This window comes from Mytilus trossulus, chromosome 3 (genome assembly GCF_036588685.1).
Source record: "Mytilus trossulus isolate FHL-02 chromosome 3, PNRI_Mtr1.1.1.hap1, whole genome shotgun sequence".
Classification (NCBI taxonomy): Eukaryota; Metazoa; Mollusca; class Bivalvia; order Mytilida; family Mytilidae; genus Mytilus; species Mytilus trossulus.
This window is the reverse complement of record NC_086375.1, coordinates 49,257,740-49,275,846: the sequence shown is the minus strand read 5'-3', so window position 1 is coordinate 49,275,846 and position 18,107 is coordinate 49,257,740. Positions and strand designations below refer to the sequence as shown.

Here is an 18,107-nt window from a genome sequence, read left to right as displayed (position 1 = left end):
GGCCTCATTTTCATGGATCATTGAACAATGATTAGTGTTGTGGTTTTGGTCTATTTATGAGATATTTTATAAGGCATGCCTTAAAACCAGGTTCAACCCACCACTTTTATTCCCCTTTAAAAGTGTCCTGTACCAAGTCAGGAAGATGGTCATTGTTATAATATTGTTCGTTTCTCTTTGTGTTGCATTTTAACGTTGAGTCGTTTGTGTTTTCTCTTATTTTTGAGATATTGAGATAAGACGTGGCACGGTACTTGTCTATCCCAAATTCATGTATTTGGTTTTCATGTTACATTTGTTATTCTCGTGGTGTTTTGTCTGATGATTAGTCTGTTTCTGTGTGTGTTACGTTTCGGTGTTGTGTCGTTGTTCTCCTCTTATATTTAATGCGTTTCGCTCGGTTTTGGTTTGTTACCCCGATTTTGTTTTTTGTCCATGGATTTATGAGTTTTGAACAGCGGTATACTACTTTTGCCTTTATTAAGCAATTGGTCGATTATATTTTTAGGTGTGTATGTCTGCCTGACAGTGTTCATTTGAAATTGATGATGATCAATCTAAATTACTGTGAAAGTACTTTAATTCGTGGGTATCAATTTTCGTGGTTTTAGCAATATTTACCTGTTCGTGGGTTTTTAATTCGTGGATTGTCCTTTTCTTTAAAAAATATAATTGAAAAATTATAGAAACGAAAGTGACAAATAGTTTGGATTGAAGGAAATTGCAAAGTAAACATTGGCGGTGTAAACCGTTGTTAAAACACTAACTTATCTAAGATAAAGTGATCAACAGATAAAAGACCATCAAAGGTGTTAATTAGGCCATAAAGATGTCACCTTGAGAAAACAGAGACATAACAAATACTATAAACGTATCTTGATTTGTCAAATAATTCTTATCAAAATCAAGCCCAGCATGAAATTATTATTTCCCATAGTGTACGAGAACAATGAGGATATAAAATGAACACTTTATCAAAAATATTTTTATGAGGATTAAAAGATCATATCAGTAGTCAAAACACCGATGAGGATCTTTCCATGTCTTGATGTTGACATTGGTTGTTTTATTTCGTTGGACACTTAAATTCGTGGATAGAGTCACCCACGAAAACCACGAAAATTGGTACCCCACGAATAAAAGTACTTTCACAGTACATGGTTTAATGGTCAATTAAAAGCTTTATAATTTTGTCAGTTTATCAGATATTGTAAGCAATAGGTCATCTATATTTGGTGTATAGAATGAATCATGATTGCAAGGTTTACATGTTTGCTTGAAGGGTACACTTAACCATGACACAATTTTCATGGCTCATTGGTCAATGTATAATTTTGTTTCTTTCTCTGGTACTTTTATGACCACTGTATTTGGTGTGTACTGTGTAGAATGATTGTAAGCTGTGTATGTCAGTCTGAGTGATACATAATGTACTTGTAGTAGTAAAACCTTCATATTTTAGCCAAGGCTCCATGTTGAAGGCTATATTTTGACCTATAATGGTTGACTTTTACAAATTGTGATGGAGAGTTGTCTGATAAACACTTGGTATCAATTTGATAGCTGTGCTCTCAGTAATCTAGTTTGTTTTCATAATGTTGTTAAATGGTCAATTTACCAAGTCATTAATTTTTTTTCATTGTAAGTTTTGAACCAACAACACTTTCATTTACTAAATTATCCACATTGAGTTTGACAAAGAAACATCAAACAAGATGAGCATGTTTTACAAGAAACAACCACAAGAAACTGATTTTAGGGGAATACACAACACAACACAACAACAATATCGTTTCAGTGTTTTTATCAATTCATTTGTTTACATATATATTGAAATATTTTGAAAATATCTTACATAATTTGTATATTTTGTAAAATATAAATACAAATCTAATTATAATTCGATGATTATGTTAAAAATTTGATGACATAGCATTCTAAAAATAGATATGGAAGACAAGAATGTATAAATATAAAAATATCAATACAGCACTGTATGTAGAAATGATCAGTTATTTCTTCCTTCATGTGACTTTGGTTAAAACTTGAATGACCTGATCCAATGATATATGTACATATCTATTTCACAATGATAATTCTGTTAGAAAATGTATAAATACATAAATGTAAAACAGTGCCATGTATATTTCTTAATGAAAGATTTTTAGACAGCATATTTACTGAAGAATATAATTCAATGTTCAATAATTACTTAATCAGATTTTGTAAATAATGAGAATCTAGATATCAGATCTATAATATCTAACTTAAAATTCCAAAATGATGGAAATTTTAGAGTGGATCATGATTACCTGTACACTTATTCAAGTCACATTACAAATTGTATAAAAAAAATATCAAAATTTTTACGGTTGAATAAGTAGGCCATACAGATAATACAATGGTTGTAAAAGTGTGCACTGGCTGAAATAATTCTTCTGAAAACTTATAAAGACCCTGTCCCCTACAAAGTAGAATCAAACTACAGTTCACACATCACAACAAAAACCCATACAAATATTGTTTGATTTGGCACTTAAAAGATTTGGGCAAGAAGTCATTATTTGGGGTTTTAATTGCCTCAAATTGAACTTTTAATTGTTGTTCAATACCTTGATTTTAAAATATTTTGAACTTCAGATTACCGGTTTGCTGTCTATAGATGCACAGAATCCACTGAGTCTTAGAATAGACTAAATTTCAATATAGCAAACAATAACATCTAAGCTATACTTTAATTTTGTTTCCTCTAACAGATTATTCATTAAAATTAGTGGTTGTTCTTCTATTACTCTACAGTAAATCTTATATTCTATGTCACTGAGATTTGGGACATTTAAGGTGGTACCCAACACTTTCACTAAAATTAATTTGGCTCGTTTAATTTTCATAAAATTTTGTCAAAGTATTTACTTTGACCCTTGAACAAAAATATAAAAATTTCAAAAATTTTGAACCAACCGTTTTGTCAGAAAAATTACACTGGTCATATAGCAGTTTGACAAATACCAATTTTGATCATTGAGAAGCTTTATGTTCCCTTTACAACACAACATAATTAAAACGTTTAGCTGATTTTAGAGAGTTATCTCCCTGTAGTGTTAGGTACCACCTTAAAAGAGATTTTTGGGAATAAGAATGAAAGAACCTACATGAATAAATGTATGATTTTAGGAATCAAATTTATATTAAAACAAAATTCCAATATGGACAGATGATGATAAACAAATACTGGTAAACAATGATAAATATTGCACTATAAAAATGTTTACAATTTGGTGTCTTAACTAACAGGGGTGACGACTATTGAAGTCTGTTCTAAATGCATAGTTAATATTATAAATGCTTTTTCTTACAGACAAAAATGAATCGATGATTAAATATATAGCATAAATTGTACATGGTTCAATTAACTTAAGGTGCTGATATCTCTTTTTCTAATAATACACAACAAAATATATATATGTCAACAAAATCTTAAAATCAATTAGACATGGTGCATTCAGTCTTTACCAGCCAAATTCATAAACATACAATATTGTTGTGTTAAATAAAGATTTTTCGTTAATTTTTTCAAGACTTTTTAAATGCCATAACTATATATAAATATATATTGATTTTCAAATTTTTGGTAGAGGTTGTACAATTTATGTCTGTTTGAAGACATGTTAGCTATATTTCATTTGTTCCAAGATTTGTTCATATAAACATTTCAATTTACATGTTAGTTTTTTCTCTCTTATATAACACATTAATGGAACAAATGTGAACTCCTTAACAGCATGTGAAATTGGAATTACATGCAACAGGCTTATCATGCTTTTTGAAAGCAAAATGATGGAATAACGAAAGGTAAAAATGTGCAAGGAGAGGAAAGGTTCTGACACAACTTTAATAATGGTAAACAAATACAGGGCTTATTTCGGCAAAAATAGATACACGACAGCATATCATCAGCCCCAAAGATCTTAATCGTTACACTTCAGTATTTAAAGACAACTTTGCATAAGATTTCGAAAGAAAAACAAGCAGTTTGTTTGCATCTTTATAGAAACCATTTCCTCTCCTTAGGTTGATTTTGAAAACCTATGCAAATCAACTCTATCTAAGAGGTCACCGATTTTCTTTTCATAACCAAATAAAATATTTTAAAGAATTTCTTAATGTTTAATTAATTGAAATAAAGATTTCAAGAATCTTGTTTTATCCATACAGAGGACATAATTATTTTACTTTATTGTACTTTTTGTAAGTCTTTAAACTTAAAATTTGTCAGCTTGTCAGCTGAAATGGTTTTATAGCAAGCAATTTATATCAACTAGACTTCCCACTGAAAGTTTATTATAATAATGGTGACCTGATGAGAGATGAATGCAGTTGCCCCATGCAAATCATGTTTATAAATGACAATTATGTGTTATGTTTGGGAAGGCCAAAACTATGTACATGTATTATAACAAGAAACAAATGTAAAGACTTAATTTCATGTTAGAACTCATTAAGAATGTAAAACTTTGTCTGAATATTTAAACATAAACAGTTCAAGTACAAAAATATTGAATTTTGTGTTCTATGGGTGAATCAGAACAAAATAATGATAGATTATCGTATTCTTCCCCAATCAAATATCTTGACCAGTCAGGTAAGTGAGAATAATTTCTTGTACATGAGGGTTTAGATGCTGTTTACAGAATACAGAAAAATGATCTGAAATTGATTTAAACTTAAAAGGAAAAGAGACATTTAAAAAGGTGTTGGTGTTAGAGGTATTCAGTCATAATCCCGCTGTCTTGTTCTTCCCAAACACACAGATATCCTATCATGCATGATGTAAATGTATTAGTACAAGCTTCAGACAGCACTGCAAGGTTCTTCAACGAAATAATTGTAAGGAGGTGGATTTCTGTTTGCCGAGGCTGTACGTGGAAAGGTGGATAGAAATTCTTCATGGTATATAGTGTTACTATCTTCTGCAATATCAATGTCTATCACATTATCAAATCCTCCCATCCACAAGTCATTGGTTGATGCCGAAAGATCTTTAAACTTGTATTTGCCTGTCTTCCTATAAATATAAATGAATATACTTCATAAAAGACTGCATACATATAATTTTTTCAAAGAACATATTCAAATTAAACATATTATCAAGCATCTATTGTTCTAAATCTGCCCAAATAATCATGAATTCATTAGTGCAAATAAATTAATCATAATAAAATTCTCTCAATATTTGTAAACACACTAAGAGTACAGGTGTTGAAGATTATTAACTTGTTACAAACAAACAGGAACAGTTTGTGAAGGATGTAGGTATTGCAAGCAAATTAATTTCAAATAACTATTTTCTAATTTCATATGACAGTCAAAGAAATTTCAATATTCTACAGCAAAACACAAAACTATAAAACTAGCACAAAATCTTCTATTCATTTTTCAGAACTCAAGTCAATTGGTAATTTGACAATTGTCCCCTGATGACTAATATTATAATATATATTCTGAGTGCAGTATATTATGTATCCTTTCAAAAAATTAATCCATTATCAAGATCACCCTTCATCTTGTAGTTCAAGCAAATAGCTACAAATACTTAAAGATGACAAAAACAGAAAAACATGTAAAACACATAATGTTGCTGAAAGCTGTAAAATTCTGTCTTTGTCTGCACTGATAAAGCAATGAATCAATGCAATTTTCTGAAAGAAATTCCTATGCAAACCATCTGCTTTATGCATTTCAGTAGCAACTGTTTTAGAAATAAAAGACGAATGTGTCTGAGGATATAAATGCCCTTGCTCAACCTTTGGAATTTTCCAAGTTAAAATAAAAAAGCATTACTCGAAAAAACATATATGACTCACAACCCAATTTCAAAGTCTGTCTGCTTATTGTGTTTTTTAGCATTTTGTACGAGTTTCACAAAATTTGAATGAGGCAAACTTAAGTGGGAGTGTGTAAATGAAAATTGGACAGACTGACTGAAAGATAGATGGAAGAACAGATTTACAGCAATCAAGGGTGAAACTTAAAATCTCAATAGCCTTAAACTAATAGGGTGATGGAATGCACCATTATTTTACCCACAATCACCTAACTCCCTTTCAACTAATATTGTTAATCTTTGTTTTCTATTTGAGTAGAACATTTATTTTTCAAAGGAAGAAATATGTTTGTAAACATGGTATATGTAATTTGATCTTATTTCTTTTAACAATGTATTTTATGGATGGAGAATAGTTTGTTTCAATATCACAGCAATATCAACCTGAGATACCAATTAAATCTAACAGTTAAAGCTCTGCTCATAGGTTTATATTGGTTGAGGGTTGAAATAGAGGTTGATATTGAAAAAGCCATATTATATACATTAAACTATAATTGAGTATGGAAACGTGAATATAAACCTAAAATAAGGCTTTTTCATCTGTAATGACACTTCACAGATAAGGGGACTGATTAAGCCCTTGCAACCCCAACTGATATCCATATCATCAGGTATGAGTGTATTGTGTATGGCTCATACTGACAATTGGCATTGATTGTATTACACTCATATTTTATGTGTATTTACTTCTAAGTATACAATAATATGTATTAGATTGTGCAACAGAATGTTAAGGAGAGTGAAATAAAGTGAATTATAAATACATGCAAAGTGAGAATGCTAATTGAAGGACGATATATCAAAAACTGCAACCATGATTTACTGAAATATGAGAATCCTTTACACAAATCTGTTGGCAATGCTGACCTCAAATGCAGTAAGCAATGGCGTAATAATCAAGTCATGCTTTACAATGGTGACCACAGAGGGTTGTGTAAAAATATCAGTTTAACACTTATTTCTAAATTAGTCATGTTTAAAAGTTTTTCTTTATAAACTTATATAGAATAGTATTTTAAACCAATTAAAAAAATTAGTAAAACAGGAAAGAAAACTACTTGGATACATTCTAAATATACTCTGATATAACTAACATAGCTAAGCTAAAGACCTAAGCTCCGGAGAAAAAGGCTATACATACAAATTCAAAATTTCCTGAGTCCTCTGCATTCCCCGGTCTTCAAAAATAAAATAAACGTAAGCCAATTTGTAAAATAAAGTAAAATAAATGTAACAAAACAGGTTAGTAATTGTGTTGTGTGGATTCTGAAATGATTAATCAGGAATCAGAACAAAAATCCTGAACCAAAGAACTGAAAATAGAATCATGCTGTACCTAGATCATATCCATTTCTTTTGATATTGACGACCTAAAACAAAATCATATCTTCATAGAACTGTATTGGTCTCATCTTTATTTAAAATTTATCTTCTTGAAGTAATAGTTACCTTGTAATTCGTTTGCATAAGAATTCAAAGTATCTGGACTACAATTGGCCATGCATGTATTTAAAAAGAGCTATTTTTATCATGTGATGCAATCATTATTTTTTAGCAAACATCTGTCAGCTTTGGAAAAACTATTCATCATGCTGTTTCTTTGGAAACTTTTTCTTTACATTGATCTTTATAAGTTTTTTCCAAACATTGAACAACACATTTTTTTTTAAACTTAAGTATATAACTCATTCTTTTGAAAGTTATTAATATTAAACCGCCATTTAGAATATGGTCCAGATACCAGTGCATGTGATACAGAACAATCACACCCAAACTTTGTGAACAAAGATGACTGTATATTTTGTAACATTTATTTAAAATAAATATTTATTTAAATCAATTTTCACTGAATAAATTAAAACTTTTTTATTAAATGAGTTAAATTTATCCTATTCTATCAACAACAAAAGCTATTTAACTATCATTCATGCTAACAGACTAAAACTTTAGTTTAAACTGTGAACAAGAAAAATATTCACTTTAATCCTACCATTCTTTATTAAATATTGTAGACAAGACATGCAAGCAGATTTAAGACTGGACATAAAGTTGTGGAAGCATTGCCATTTTACCTCATGCCACATTTTGATGTAATAAAATCTAAATTGTATCATACCTTTTCCTCCCAAAGAAACTTTTGATTGAATCCTTGAAGTGACTCTTCTTTTTTAACTTGGACACATCTTCAGTTGACCGGGATATATTTTCAGTGGAAGATTTTTCTCCTTTCTTTTTTAATGGCGAGTAAACCGGGATTTTTGTTTCTTTAACACTTCCTGTTTTTGATGATTTACTGTCTGTAGGACTAAGTGGAGGTGTTGGAATTTTGGATTTATAATTTGAATCAAACACAGGAACACTAAATCGTCCATTAACTTGTGGCAATTTTCTAGCTGTTCCTTCACGACTTCTCAATTGAGAAACAGAGAAAGTTGCCTCCTTAGGAGGTGCAATGTTAAATGCATCCATTTGTCTTGCTTTAAGTGACAATGGTTTAGTCATTCTCTTGTCTGTATCTCCTGAAAAAATACTTAACTGATTTTTATCTGATTCAGAATTAATTGTTTCTGGTTTTCTAAATTCTTCTGGAGGCTTTTGACCTTGAACAAAAGAATGTCTTCTTTCACTTCCACTGTCAATGTCATCACTTTTGACTTCAATAGGAGTAGTGCTAGCCACAGTTTTTCTCCTTTCAGGTTTCATAGGAACTAAATTTTCAGGTCTCATTTTTCTGTCTCTTTTTGTACTTTTTTCTTCATTTGACAATTTTTCACTTTCTTCACCTCTCCCACTAAAATTCTGATCATGTGTTGAACTACCACTAATGGTAAGATCAAGAGACAAAGATTCTGTTAGTGACTGTTCTTCGTGATCAGAATCCATTTCATAATGTTTTGTTCGTGATTGAGAAACACTTTGTTCACTTTCAATTGTCACTGGTTCTGGTGATGATGTATCTGAATTTTCTAATACTTCTTGTAGTCTTGATACATTCTGGTTTTCTGGCACTGGTTTCCTGTCCCGATAATCATCATCATATTCATAATCATCTTCATCCTCCTCTTCCTCCTCGTCATCGTCTCCAAATATCCCATAATCCTCTACTTGTTCTGTATTTTTTGGAGGAAGTTCTGGCGGTTTATTGTTAATGTCTATGTTTTCCTCTACAGAACTTGATGCTAGAGGTCTAAATGGAGGATCATTTGCATATGGATGGTTTTCTTCATAGTTATCTTGTCTCTGTTTATCTAAATCTGCTTTTTGTCGTTCAGCTAACAATTTCTGAAGAGACATATGTAAATCATTCCTTGCTCTACCTTCTCCAGGCTGCCCACGTGGTGAATTCAGTTGACTCTGACGATAAAGTTTTTCTTGATGGCTTTCCTTCCTTTCATAAATTTCTGGAGAAAATTCATTACGTCCTCTTTGATAAGAGTCTTCCTGGTTAAAATTTCCTGAATTTGTGAAACTTTTTGCAAACATTTCCCGTCTTTCAATATCTGCATGTGAAAAATCAATGGAGGATGCTGGCCGCATCTGTCGTCTGCTAGGTTGTTTCTTCCTAGGAACAGCTTGATCATCAAAACTGTCACGACTTGATAATCCACCCATAGGTAAATGAGGGGTTAGAGGTCTTAGATAGTTTGAATTTGGTAGTGGTAGACTTTTCTGACTTTCTGGTCTCTTACGTATCTTAATCTTACGTGCTGGCTTATCTTGACTTCTTTCAGGACTTTTTGTTGGAATTTTTGTTAAACTTGAATACATTTTCTGTCCATTTTGATATGGCATGTATGCAGGCACATGACGGACATTATTAAAGTAATCATGGTACTCTGGTCCACTTAGATCAGGATGACTACCAAATGCATGAACATTAGGCCTCATCGGATTCAATGCAGGTCCATTATGAAAATGTTCACCGGTCTGTTCCCTTTCTCTTCTATCTCTTAGCACCTGAAGAACATACCTGTTGAATAGATAGTTAATGAACTTCACTTTCTATAATTTTAAAAGGTAAGACTAACATATCATAGCAGACTAAAAACCATAGTGAATGGCTTGAAATTACAGATTATAATCAGTATTTAATTGTATAGATGTGAGGCTCATATCTTAACTTAAAAACATATGTTTACAGAAGGAGTTGATTACCGAACACATTTACCTCCTCCCCCATTCCACAAACATTTGCCATTCTATATGCCAGTTTAACACTTTGTGCAAGATGACCTATAAATGTACATGAATCTTGATGAAGAATTAAACTTAAAAATTTTCCTTTTTCCTGACTGTTTATTCATTTACCTCCTAGTAGTAGCAGGGGATGCTGCATGTCTACCCATATCTTCACCATTGGAATGGATCCCACTATCTCTAGCACTTGACACTCGGTTAGCTTCACAGCTACTACCACTGGACTGTGATCTGACGGAGTTCCCGCTATCTCTGGACCTAACAATAGTATTTAATACATTATAGTTATTGTTGCCATACTTTTTTTACTTTTGATCTGAAGCAGAACCAGAACACTTTTATTTGAAGCTATGCAGAGAGCAAGAACAATCTTTCAATCTTTCCTGACAATTTTCCTCTGAAAAAAATATGATAGCAGAAACATACTTTACAACAAGTTTGATTATCAAAATATATACAGCAAATCTTTAAGTAGGTTTAATATTGGAAATGGATTACATGTATATAAATATAGATATATATACTGCAAATTCCGAAACTAAGGTGATGCTTTTGTTAACAACGAAAATGTAAAGAAAAGAACACTCTTATAATTACATCTTTGTTTTATCATATGTTCTTCTTTGTTACAGGTCTCAATAATAAATCTTGAATTATGTAACTTTCTGCTGTCAACGATAATAATTTCAATAATCACACATTTTAAATTCAGAATTTACAGCAATAGTAAATGCTATGTAGTAAAGAGGGATAGAGATGTCCGAAGACAGATATAATAGAAGGTTATAAAATAATTCAGGAAGGTATACTTGTAAGACACCACCTACCGAGATATTGGAGGTTTACCAATGTTAAGAAACTGCATGGCACCTTCAAGGTCATCATTCATTGTATTTAGGAAATTCTTTAACCTTGATAATGATGATTCTAAATAATATCTGTCTGGGTGATCTGAACTGGTAAACTTTAACATATTCTGAAAAACAAAGTATAATTGCTCATCCTCTAGTTATAAAATAATCTTTTTCTCTCTAGAAATATTTTCAAAACAGGGTTTAAATGGACTACTATGTCAGTCATATAAATTCACTGAATTTTATCAAATAATGTCAACTAAGAATAAAAAAGTTCCTGCAAAATTAGCTCTCTTTTTAGAAATATTCAGAAAATAACTAGACAAATCATAAAGCAGGACTGTTGAAGTATTTATTTAAACTCTTAATAAATTTTGGATGTTTTTTTCTTAAAAAAGATTGACTTTAAAGAGGTAAAACCATAGAGGAATTCAAACTGATCTGATCAAATCTTTATTAGGCTTCAGAATTTAGGTATCTGTTGTAATGGGGCTAGTCACAATAGAAGAATAAAACCAACCTTTATAAACAGTGAGTATTTGGGTATCTGTTGTAATGGAGCTAGTCACAATAGGAGAATAAAACCAACCTTTATAAGCAGTGAGTATTTGGGTATCTGTTGTAATGGGGCTAGTCACAATAGGAGAATAAAACCAACCTTTATGAGCAGTGAGTATTTGGGTATCTGTTGTAATGGGGCTAGTCACAATAGGAGAATAAAACCAACCTTTATAAGCAGTGAGTATTTGGGTATCTGTTGTAATGGGGCTAGTCACAATAGGAGAATAAAACCAACCTTTATAAGCAGTGAGTATTTGGGTATCTGTTGTAATGGGGCTAGTCACAATAGGAGAATTAAACCAACCTTTATAAGCAGTGAGTATTTGGGTATCTGTTGTAATGGGGCTAGTCACAATAGGAGAATTAAACCAACCTTTATAAGCAGTGAGTATTTGGGTATCTGTTGTAATGGGGCTAGTCACAATAGGAGAATAAAACCAACCTTTATAAGCAGTGAGTATTTGGGTATCTGTTGTAATGGGGCTAGTCACAATAGGAGAATAAAACAAACCTTTATAAGCAGTGAGTATTTGGGTATCTGTTGTAATGGAGCTAGTCACAATAGGAGAATAAAACAAACCTTTATAAGCAGTGAGTATTTGGGTATCTGTTGTAATCGGGCTAGTCACAATAGGAGAATAAAACCAACCTTTATAAGCAGTGAGTATTTGGGTATCTGTTGTAATGGTGCTAGTCTCAATAGGAGAATTAAACCAACCTTTATAAGCAGTGAGTATTTGGGTATCTGTTGTAATGGTGCTAATAACAATGGTACTATACTGGATGAGGCTAAACATGAACTCTGAAAATATAAATATTCAATTACAGTACAAATTTAATTTCCCTTCAAAATAAAAGCTGAATAGTAATCTCATATATGATATAAATCAGTCAATATATAATTAATACTACAGTGCAGTACTCAAAACAAAGTAAATTCTAACAATTAATTTAAGTTACAACTTTAGAATTACCCTCAAAGATATCTGTATCTAAGGAGGTATACACAATTAGTTTTAAAAAGGTATCACAGTTCGCAACAATATTATCAGATTATTACATGGCATTTTTCATATCGCATGTATTATTAGCCCTAGGTTCAATATCAGCCCAAGAGCCGCATGGCTCGAGGGCTGATATTGACCGAGGGCTGATAATACATGCGATATGAAAAATGACATGTTATGATCTTTTTATCATATGCTTCAACAATAGAGAAAAATCACAGATTCATATATTGATCATTTTACGTGGTTCCCAAATAGAAGTTCAAAGAGTGAAAAGTTCACGGACGTCGGACTCCAAATTTAGTACATTCAATATGAAATCTTTCTATCAGATGCCTCAACAGAAAAATAAAACATTTTTATTATTTTACAAAATATACTTTCCAGTATCCAAATAACTTTGTAAGTTTTTTAGAGAAAATGTAGCATTGAGGTATATTTTCCGGAATTTGCCGAGCATCACCGGAATGCCATGCGATAACGTTACGGAAAGGCATGTGATAACACTCGAAGCATGTGATAACAGTCGAAGCATGTGATAAACTTTTCATATCAGCCCGCTAAGCACCAATTCGAAAAATATGGAATTTACGTTGATTTAATGATATTATCATACAGTAAAAATCATATGTTATTTAGTCTAAGTATATGATAAGGTTTATTATCAAAGAATATATATTTGATTATCTCCCCTTGACATGGATACTATTCTTTATGCATACTAAGTATATTAAGTAGTGATCAACACCTGTGTAAAGATTCATCTCTATCAAAAGTAATACCATTACTTGGCAAAGGTTAATTTCATTTTGTAACCATGAGAAAAGAATCTAAAAAGGTTGAATGCAACTACACTTACAATATCATTAAATATGACCATCAGCTACAATGTGTTTTATACTTAAAGTAGCATATTAATCTATTGCAATAAAAAATCAATATATCTAATAAAATCTGTAGATTTTTAACTAAGTCCTTATATTTGTATAAAGTAACATTCCTTAATAGTGGAAATTAGTTTCAAGGTTGATTAAGCTACAATTAAAAATTGCTCGCCGGTCCCTCTCTGTGATAACAATTTGATAACAATGGTTCATTTGCCAATCAATCTATCATCAAGAGAAGATAATTCATCCAAATTTGTTCATAGTCTTTTTCAAAAATGATGAACGGTTCTTTATATTGGTATGTAATCATTTTAAACGTTTCAAATTTATGAAATTAAATTCGTACATCAATGTTTTTGATACACCAATAACAAAAACTGAAATATATTGAATTGATACATTTTGTAATTATTCAAAATTATATCAGAAACGTAAACTTAATTATAAAATAATGAACCTGTTAAGGGGAGAGAATACTCGCATAACTTTTTCGAATTGGCACATAATACAACGGAATGTCACTCTTGCATACAAATAGCACATCAATAGAATTAATTAACTGCGCAATCGTTCTCCACCTTTAATGATGATTCTAAATTATAATTATAACCAAAAGTTGTTAATCTATAGATAGTGAAGACTAATGAAAGCTAACCCACTGTAAACAGATTTCTTTGCAATTTTTTTTAATTTCGTCAGGAAAATGCTCGAGTCACTGGACTTTCAAAGCTCAAAATCAACGTTGTTACACAATATTTGAATAAAGTAGTTAAAGATTATTCGCTTCTCAAAGTGAAAGACGCAATAAAAATCCTATGCTTGCACCATCCTACCGAAATACGGATTTAATTAAGTCCTGAACATTTCGACATTTCTTCGTATATTTATATAAAAACCGGTTCAACCAAATCACAAGTACGTGTTAAGATCCGACTAAATACCTATTTCCCGATATGGTCAGGTAAAATTGCTACTTAAAGTGCAATGTATCTTGATAAACAGATTACCGAAAAAAAATAACTTTATTTTTTGTTTGTGTTTTCAATGTTTTTATTTTATAATAACTGTGAATGGGACAAGGAGATTTTTTAAATAGATATAGAAAATTAAACTCTATTTGATGGATTACCCTCATGATATCCCTGAATCTTGCTGACTGAGCAAACCATAGATTCATACTGTTGATAACTGATGGGAATTCTGTAATGTAATCTTTATACAAAGCTAAACCATCTATCTGTAAATATAAAATTAACAATATTAATTATCAAATGGTTATCTCCCCTTTATAGAATTTGGAAATTAGAATATGCTACTTATTCATAACATCTGATGTTTCAGTTAGGAAGTAAGCAAGAGTTCATAATAATTTGACAAAATCTTTCACAAGACTATATAAAGTGAATGCACCAGGTTGATTGATTCTGCAAATGATTCATCAATCCTTACCATAATAGTGACGAGTTAATGTACAATGTACAGAGATGCTTTGCTGTTACATAAAAACTAAGTCACATACTTTCACTGTAATAAAATTTGTAGTTGTAATATTTTAGTCCATTTGAAGATTCATTAAACCATACATTTAAATTAAATGTATAATTTTCTTATTTTAATTGGTGTCTACTTATAAAGCCAGAAAACACCCACTACCCAAAAGATTGAATAGTAATATGTATTTGTTGATATTTTTTTTCTTACATTTTGTGGATCTGTTAATCGTACATATAAATCTCCCATAATTCCACTGTACTTCCATTTTAACAATCGTTCTTCCATTTTCCTGAGCATTATACAATGTTGTTCGTAAATATGTGGAATGACTGGAGGAAACATTTCTGATAATTCTCTAGAACTCATTAATTCTTCTTGTCGTAAAGTGTTCATGTAGCCATCTATAATTGTCCATAAGTGTGAACAGTAACTTTTTTCAGCATCCACCATTTCTTGTGCTATCTTCTCTCTTTGTACTGAAACAATAAATACTATGGTTTTCATTTATGAAGCATGATTTTTTTTTCATAATTATCAAGCAGTCAACTGTCTGTGATTCTTACACCACTTTGATTGGAAAATAAAATTTAGAACTTGGCAAAATTAAAGCACATATTTTTTGTCTCAAATAGAACTAATAATTTATGCATTAAAAGAAAAACTTTAGGGTTGCCAGTACATTTTTTTTATTTATTGTTATAAAATCTGTAATGGTGAGCTCAGATTGTGCAGAACTGATAAAGACAGCAAATCACCAATTACAAATAAAAAAAAAAGCTTATTCATTAAAATATAGCTATGCAACTTATGTTTGAATTCAATCTTCATTCAGCTATAGCTTCACATTTTAAAAATAAATTATTGACATGACATTCAAATATTGTTTAAAATAAACATTGACCTTCTTAGTAAAATCAAATTTCAATTCAATAAAACCACTTAATTTGCCTCATCAAAAGACATTAATTGAATATTATCCCATAAATATACATACATCAAAGTAAGACACAGTGTACATTATCTATACAGTATTGGAAAACAATAACCTCTTAACAATGGCATTTATATCAAACTTGATGCAAATGAGCTAACATTAACCAAATTGACCGACTATTTTTGTGACGTTTCTCTGTAAATTTCTACTGTATACTCGAATTTTGTAGCTCATTAAAATTACAAAGTTATTTCACTATTATAACTTCTGTTCATATGTTAATGGTAGGGTATTGCACATGTAAAATTAATGAAACTTGCATTCTTAGTTTGCAGTATTGGCTTTGGATCAAATTTTATTAGGGTTTATCATTCTTTGATCACAAAAACACACATTTATTGCATAAGAAACATGAAAAATTGGTGAAAACAATTACTGGAAAACTTCCACTAAGTGTTCTCATACTTAGAGAGATGTAATGGTATCAAATGATAAACTGCAATGCAATGAGAGGGAAGTTAGTACATATCTTGAAGCCATTTACAATGGTGTGTTATAAATCTAGCCCTATGGCATAGGCAAATGTATAAACAGAAAACACAGTTAGTGCTTGGAGTGCTTGGAAATGCTTAGTTTTAATTTTTAAATTAAACCATAAATTATACCATTTTCTTAAAAGATAACTATTGATATTGATGACTCTCAGTTAATACAGCAATTCATTATCTATTTATAAAGATTCATGGATGTCATTTGGTAATATAACAAATAGTTCTGCTGTATTGTATTTTAAGGTTAAGAAAAGAACCCCAAATGCAAATTAATTTACTTGTAACATCAATGTCAATAATCATAACTGAGACTTGTGTCATGGAAAAAACTGTAAATAACTAGAAGATAAACTCAAAAATAAAACCATTCGAGCCAATACAACCTTTAATTATAAGTTATATGATGTTATGCATAAAACATATATTTTGTATTTCTGATTTCAATGGGAAATGGAAATTTTTAAAAGCAGTTGTCATCCTTGCCTGGAAACATTTCATAACTAGCAGTTGGAGTTATCTGATTTATATCATGATATTGGGGTTAGTTTGAAATGATAGCTTCCAATAATTTAGGAGGGGGTCTTCAGCAATATGATCTTCATTGTAAAGGATGACAAATGCAGGATATCATGGTACAAATGCAAATTGAAGCATTATGCATACAAACTAAACCATATATGATATACATGCTGAGTATTACCTTCTTCCATAAGCTGTTCATGTGGTGGGATTTTCTGTGGTGCAAATGGGTGTGTCTCCTGATAATCTGTGACAATCAAGGTGAAAACTAAACAGGTGTTAATTAGCAAACACAACATTAAAAGCATGCATTGGAATGTAAGCATAACAACATGATGGCTATTATGGTAATATAGTGATGATGATGATGATGATGATCCATGTTGTGATGAAAAGGACAAGCAGCATTAAGATCTGATTGATTGATTGATTATTGGTGTTTTAACACCACTTTGAAGCACCACATTTTGGAAATTTTTTTGCGGTCAGTTTTTATAGGTGAAGGAAGTAAGAACCCTAGTCAATTAAGATTGGTGTCGAGTGCACCCACACAAGTGTGGTTCGAACTCACAACCTCAGTGTTGACTGGCTAGTGACTTAGACCACTTGGCCACTGAGGCCCCTCACTCAGATCTGTATCGAGCCCCAACGTAATTATCTGCAATAGTTACATTTAAAATGAAGAAACCACATGGTTGTTTGATATTTACTCCTTACATCTGTAAAGGACAAACAGAAATAGAACATGGGAAAGTTTTACTTTTTTTATTGACCTGTATTTGGGTCAAATATGATCCTTAATGCCACTTGTCCTTTTTAAATTATAATCTGTGCATTTTAACCATTAACTTAAAATAAAGAAACTGATATGAACATTTAAACACTAAACAAGCCAACAAATGTGTAGAGTAAAATATTTACATTTCAATTATAGAGGTTTAAAATTCCTAATCAAAATATGTAGATATTGAGATTAAAATTCCATTAGTTAAATCCGCCAGATTTCATTTTTGTTTATTCGAAAATATTTTTGAAAACAAAATCAAATAAGTAATAATCATAGATAAATATAGTTTATAACTTTTACATAGGTGGATATTTTTTCTTATTTCTTTACAACTTACAGCTTGATTCTTTCACTGCAACAGGAAATGGAGGCATCTGAAATTGTAATGCCATGATGGTATCAAATTCTTGTAATTAAGTATGTGATGTC

At 30.9% G+C, this 18,107-nt stretch overlaps 1 protein-coding gene across 11 annotated transcripts in view; it reads right to left on the bottom strand.

The window, feature by feature from the left end:
* Nucleotides 1–1,787: 1,787 nt before the first annotated feature.
* LOC134711724 (uncharacterized) overlaps nucleotides 1,788–18,107 on the bottom strand; it is a 39,531-nt gene continuing 23,211 nt past the window's right edge. For 8 of the 11 annotated variants that reach the window (XM_063572545.1, XM_063572543.1, XM_063572544.1 and 5 more), the window contains 9 exons: nucleotides 18,016–18,052; nucleotides 17,073–17,138; nucleotides 15,095–15,363; nucleotides 14,523–14,630; nucleotides 12,218–12,301; nucleotides 10,912–11,060; nucleotides 10,196–10,342; nucleotides 8,004–9,857; nucleotides 1,788–5,065 (listed from right to left, as the gene is read on the bottom strand). In XM_063572545.1, the coding sequence (XP_063428615.1) occupies nucleotides 4,852–5,065; nucleotides 8,004–9,857; nucleotides 10,196–10,342; nucleotides 10,912–11,060; nucleotides 12,218–12,301; nucleotides 14,523–14,630; nucleotides 15,095–15,363; nucleotides 17,073–17,138; nucleotides 18,016–18,052 (2,928 nt within the window). In that variant the 3' untranslated portion in view covers nucleotides 1,788–4,851. Of the gene's footprint in view, nucleotides 5,066–7,028; nucleotides 7,066–7,223; nucleotides 7,258–8,003; nucleotides 9,858–10,195; nucleotides 10,343–10,911; nucleotides 11,061–12,217; nucleotides 12,302–14,522; nucleotides 14,631–15,094; nucleotides 15,364–17,072; nucleotides 17,139–18,015; nucleotides 18,053–18,107 lie in introns of all 11 variants that reach the window. The other 3 variants (XM_063572552.1, XM_063572553.1, XM_063572551.1) reach the window with 3 other exon arrangements.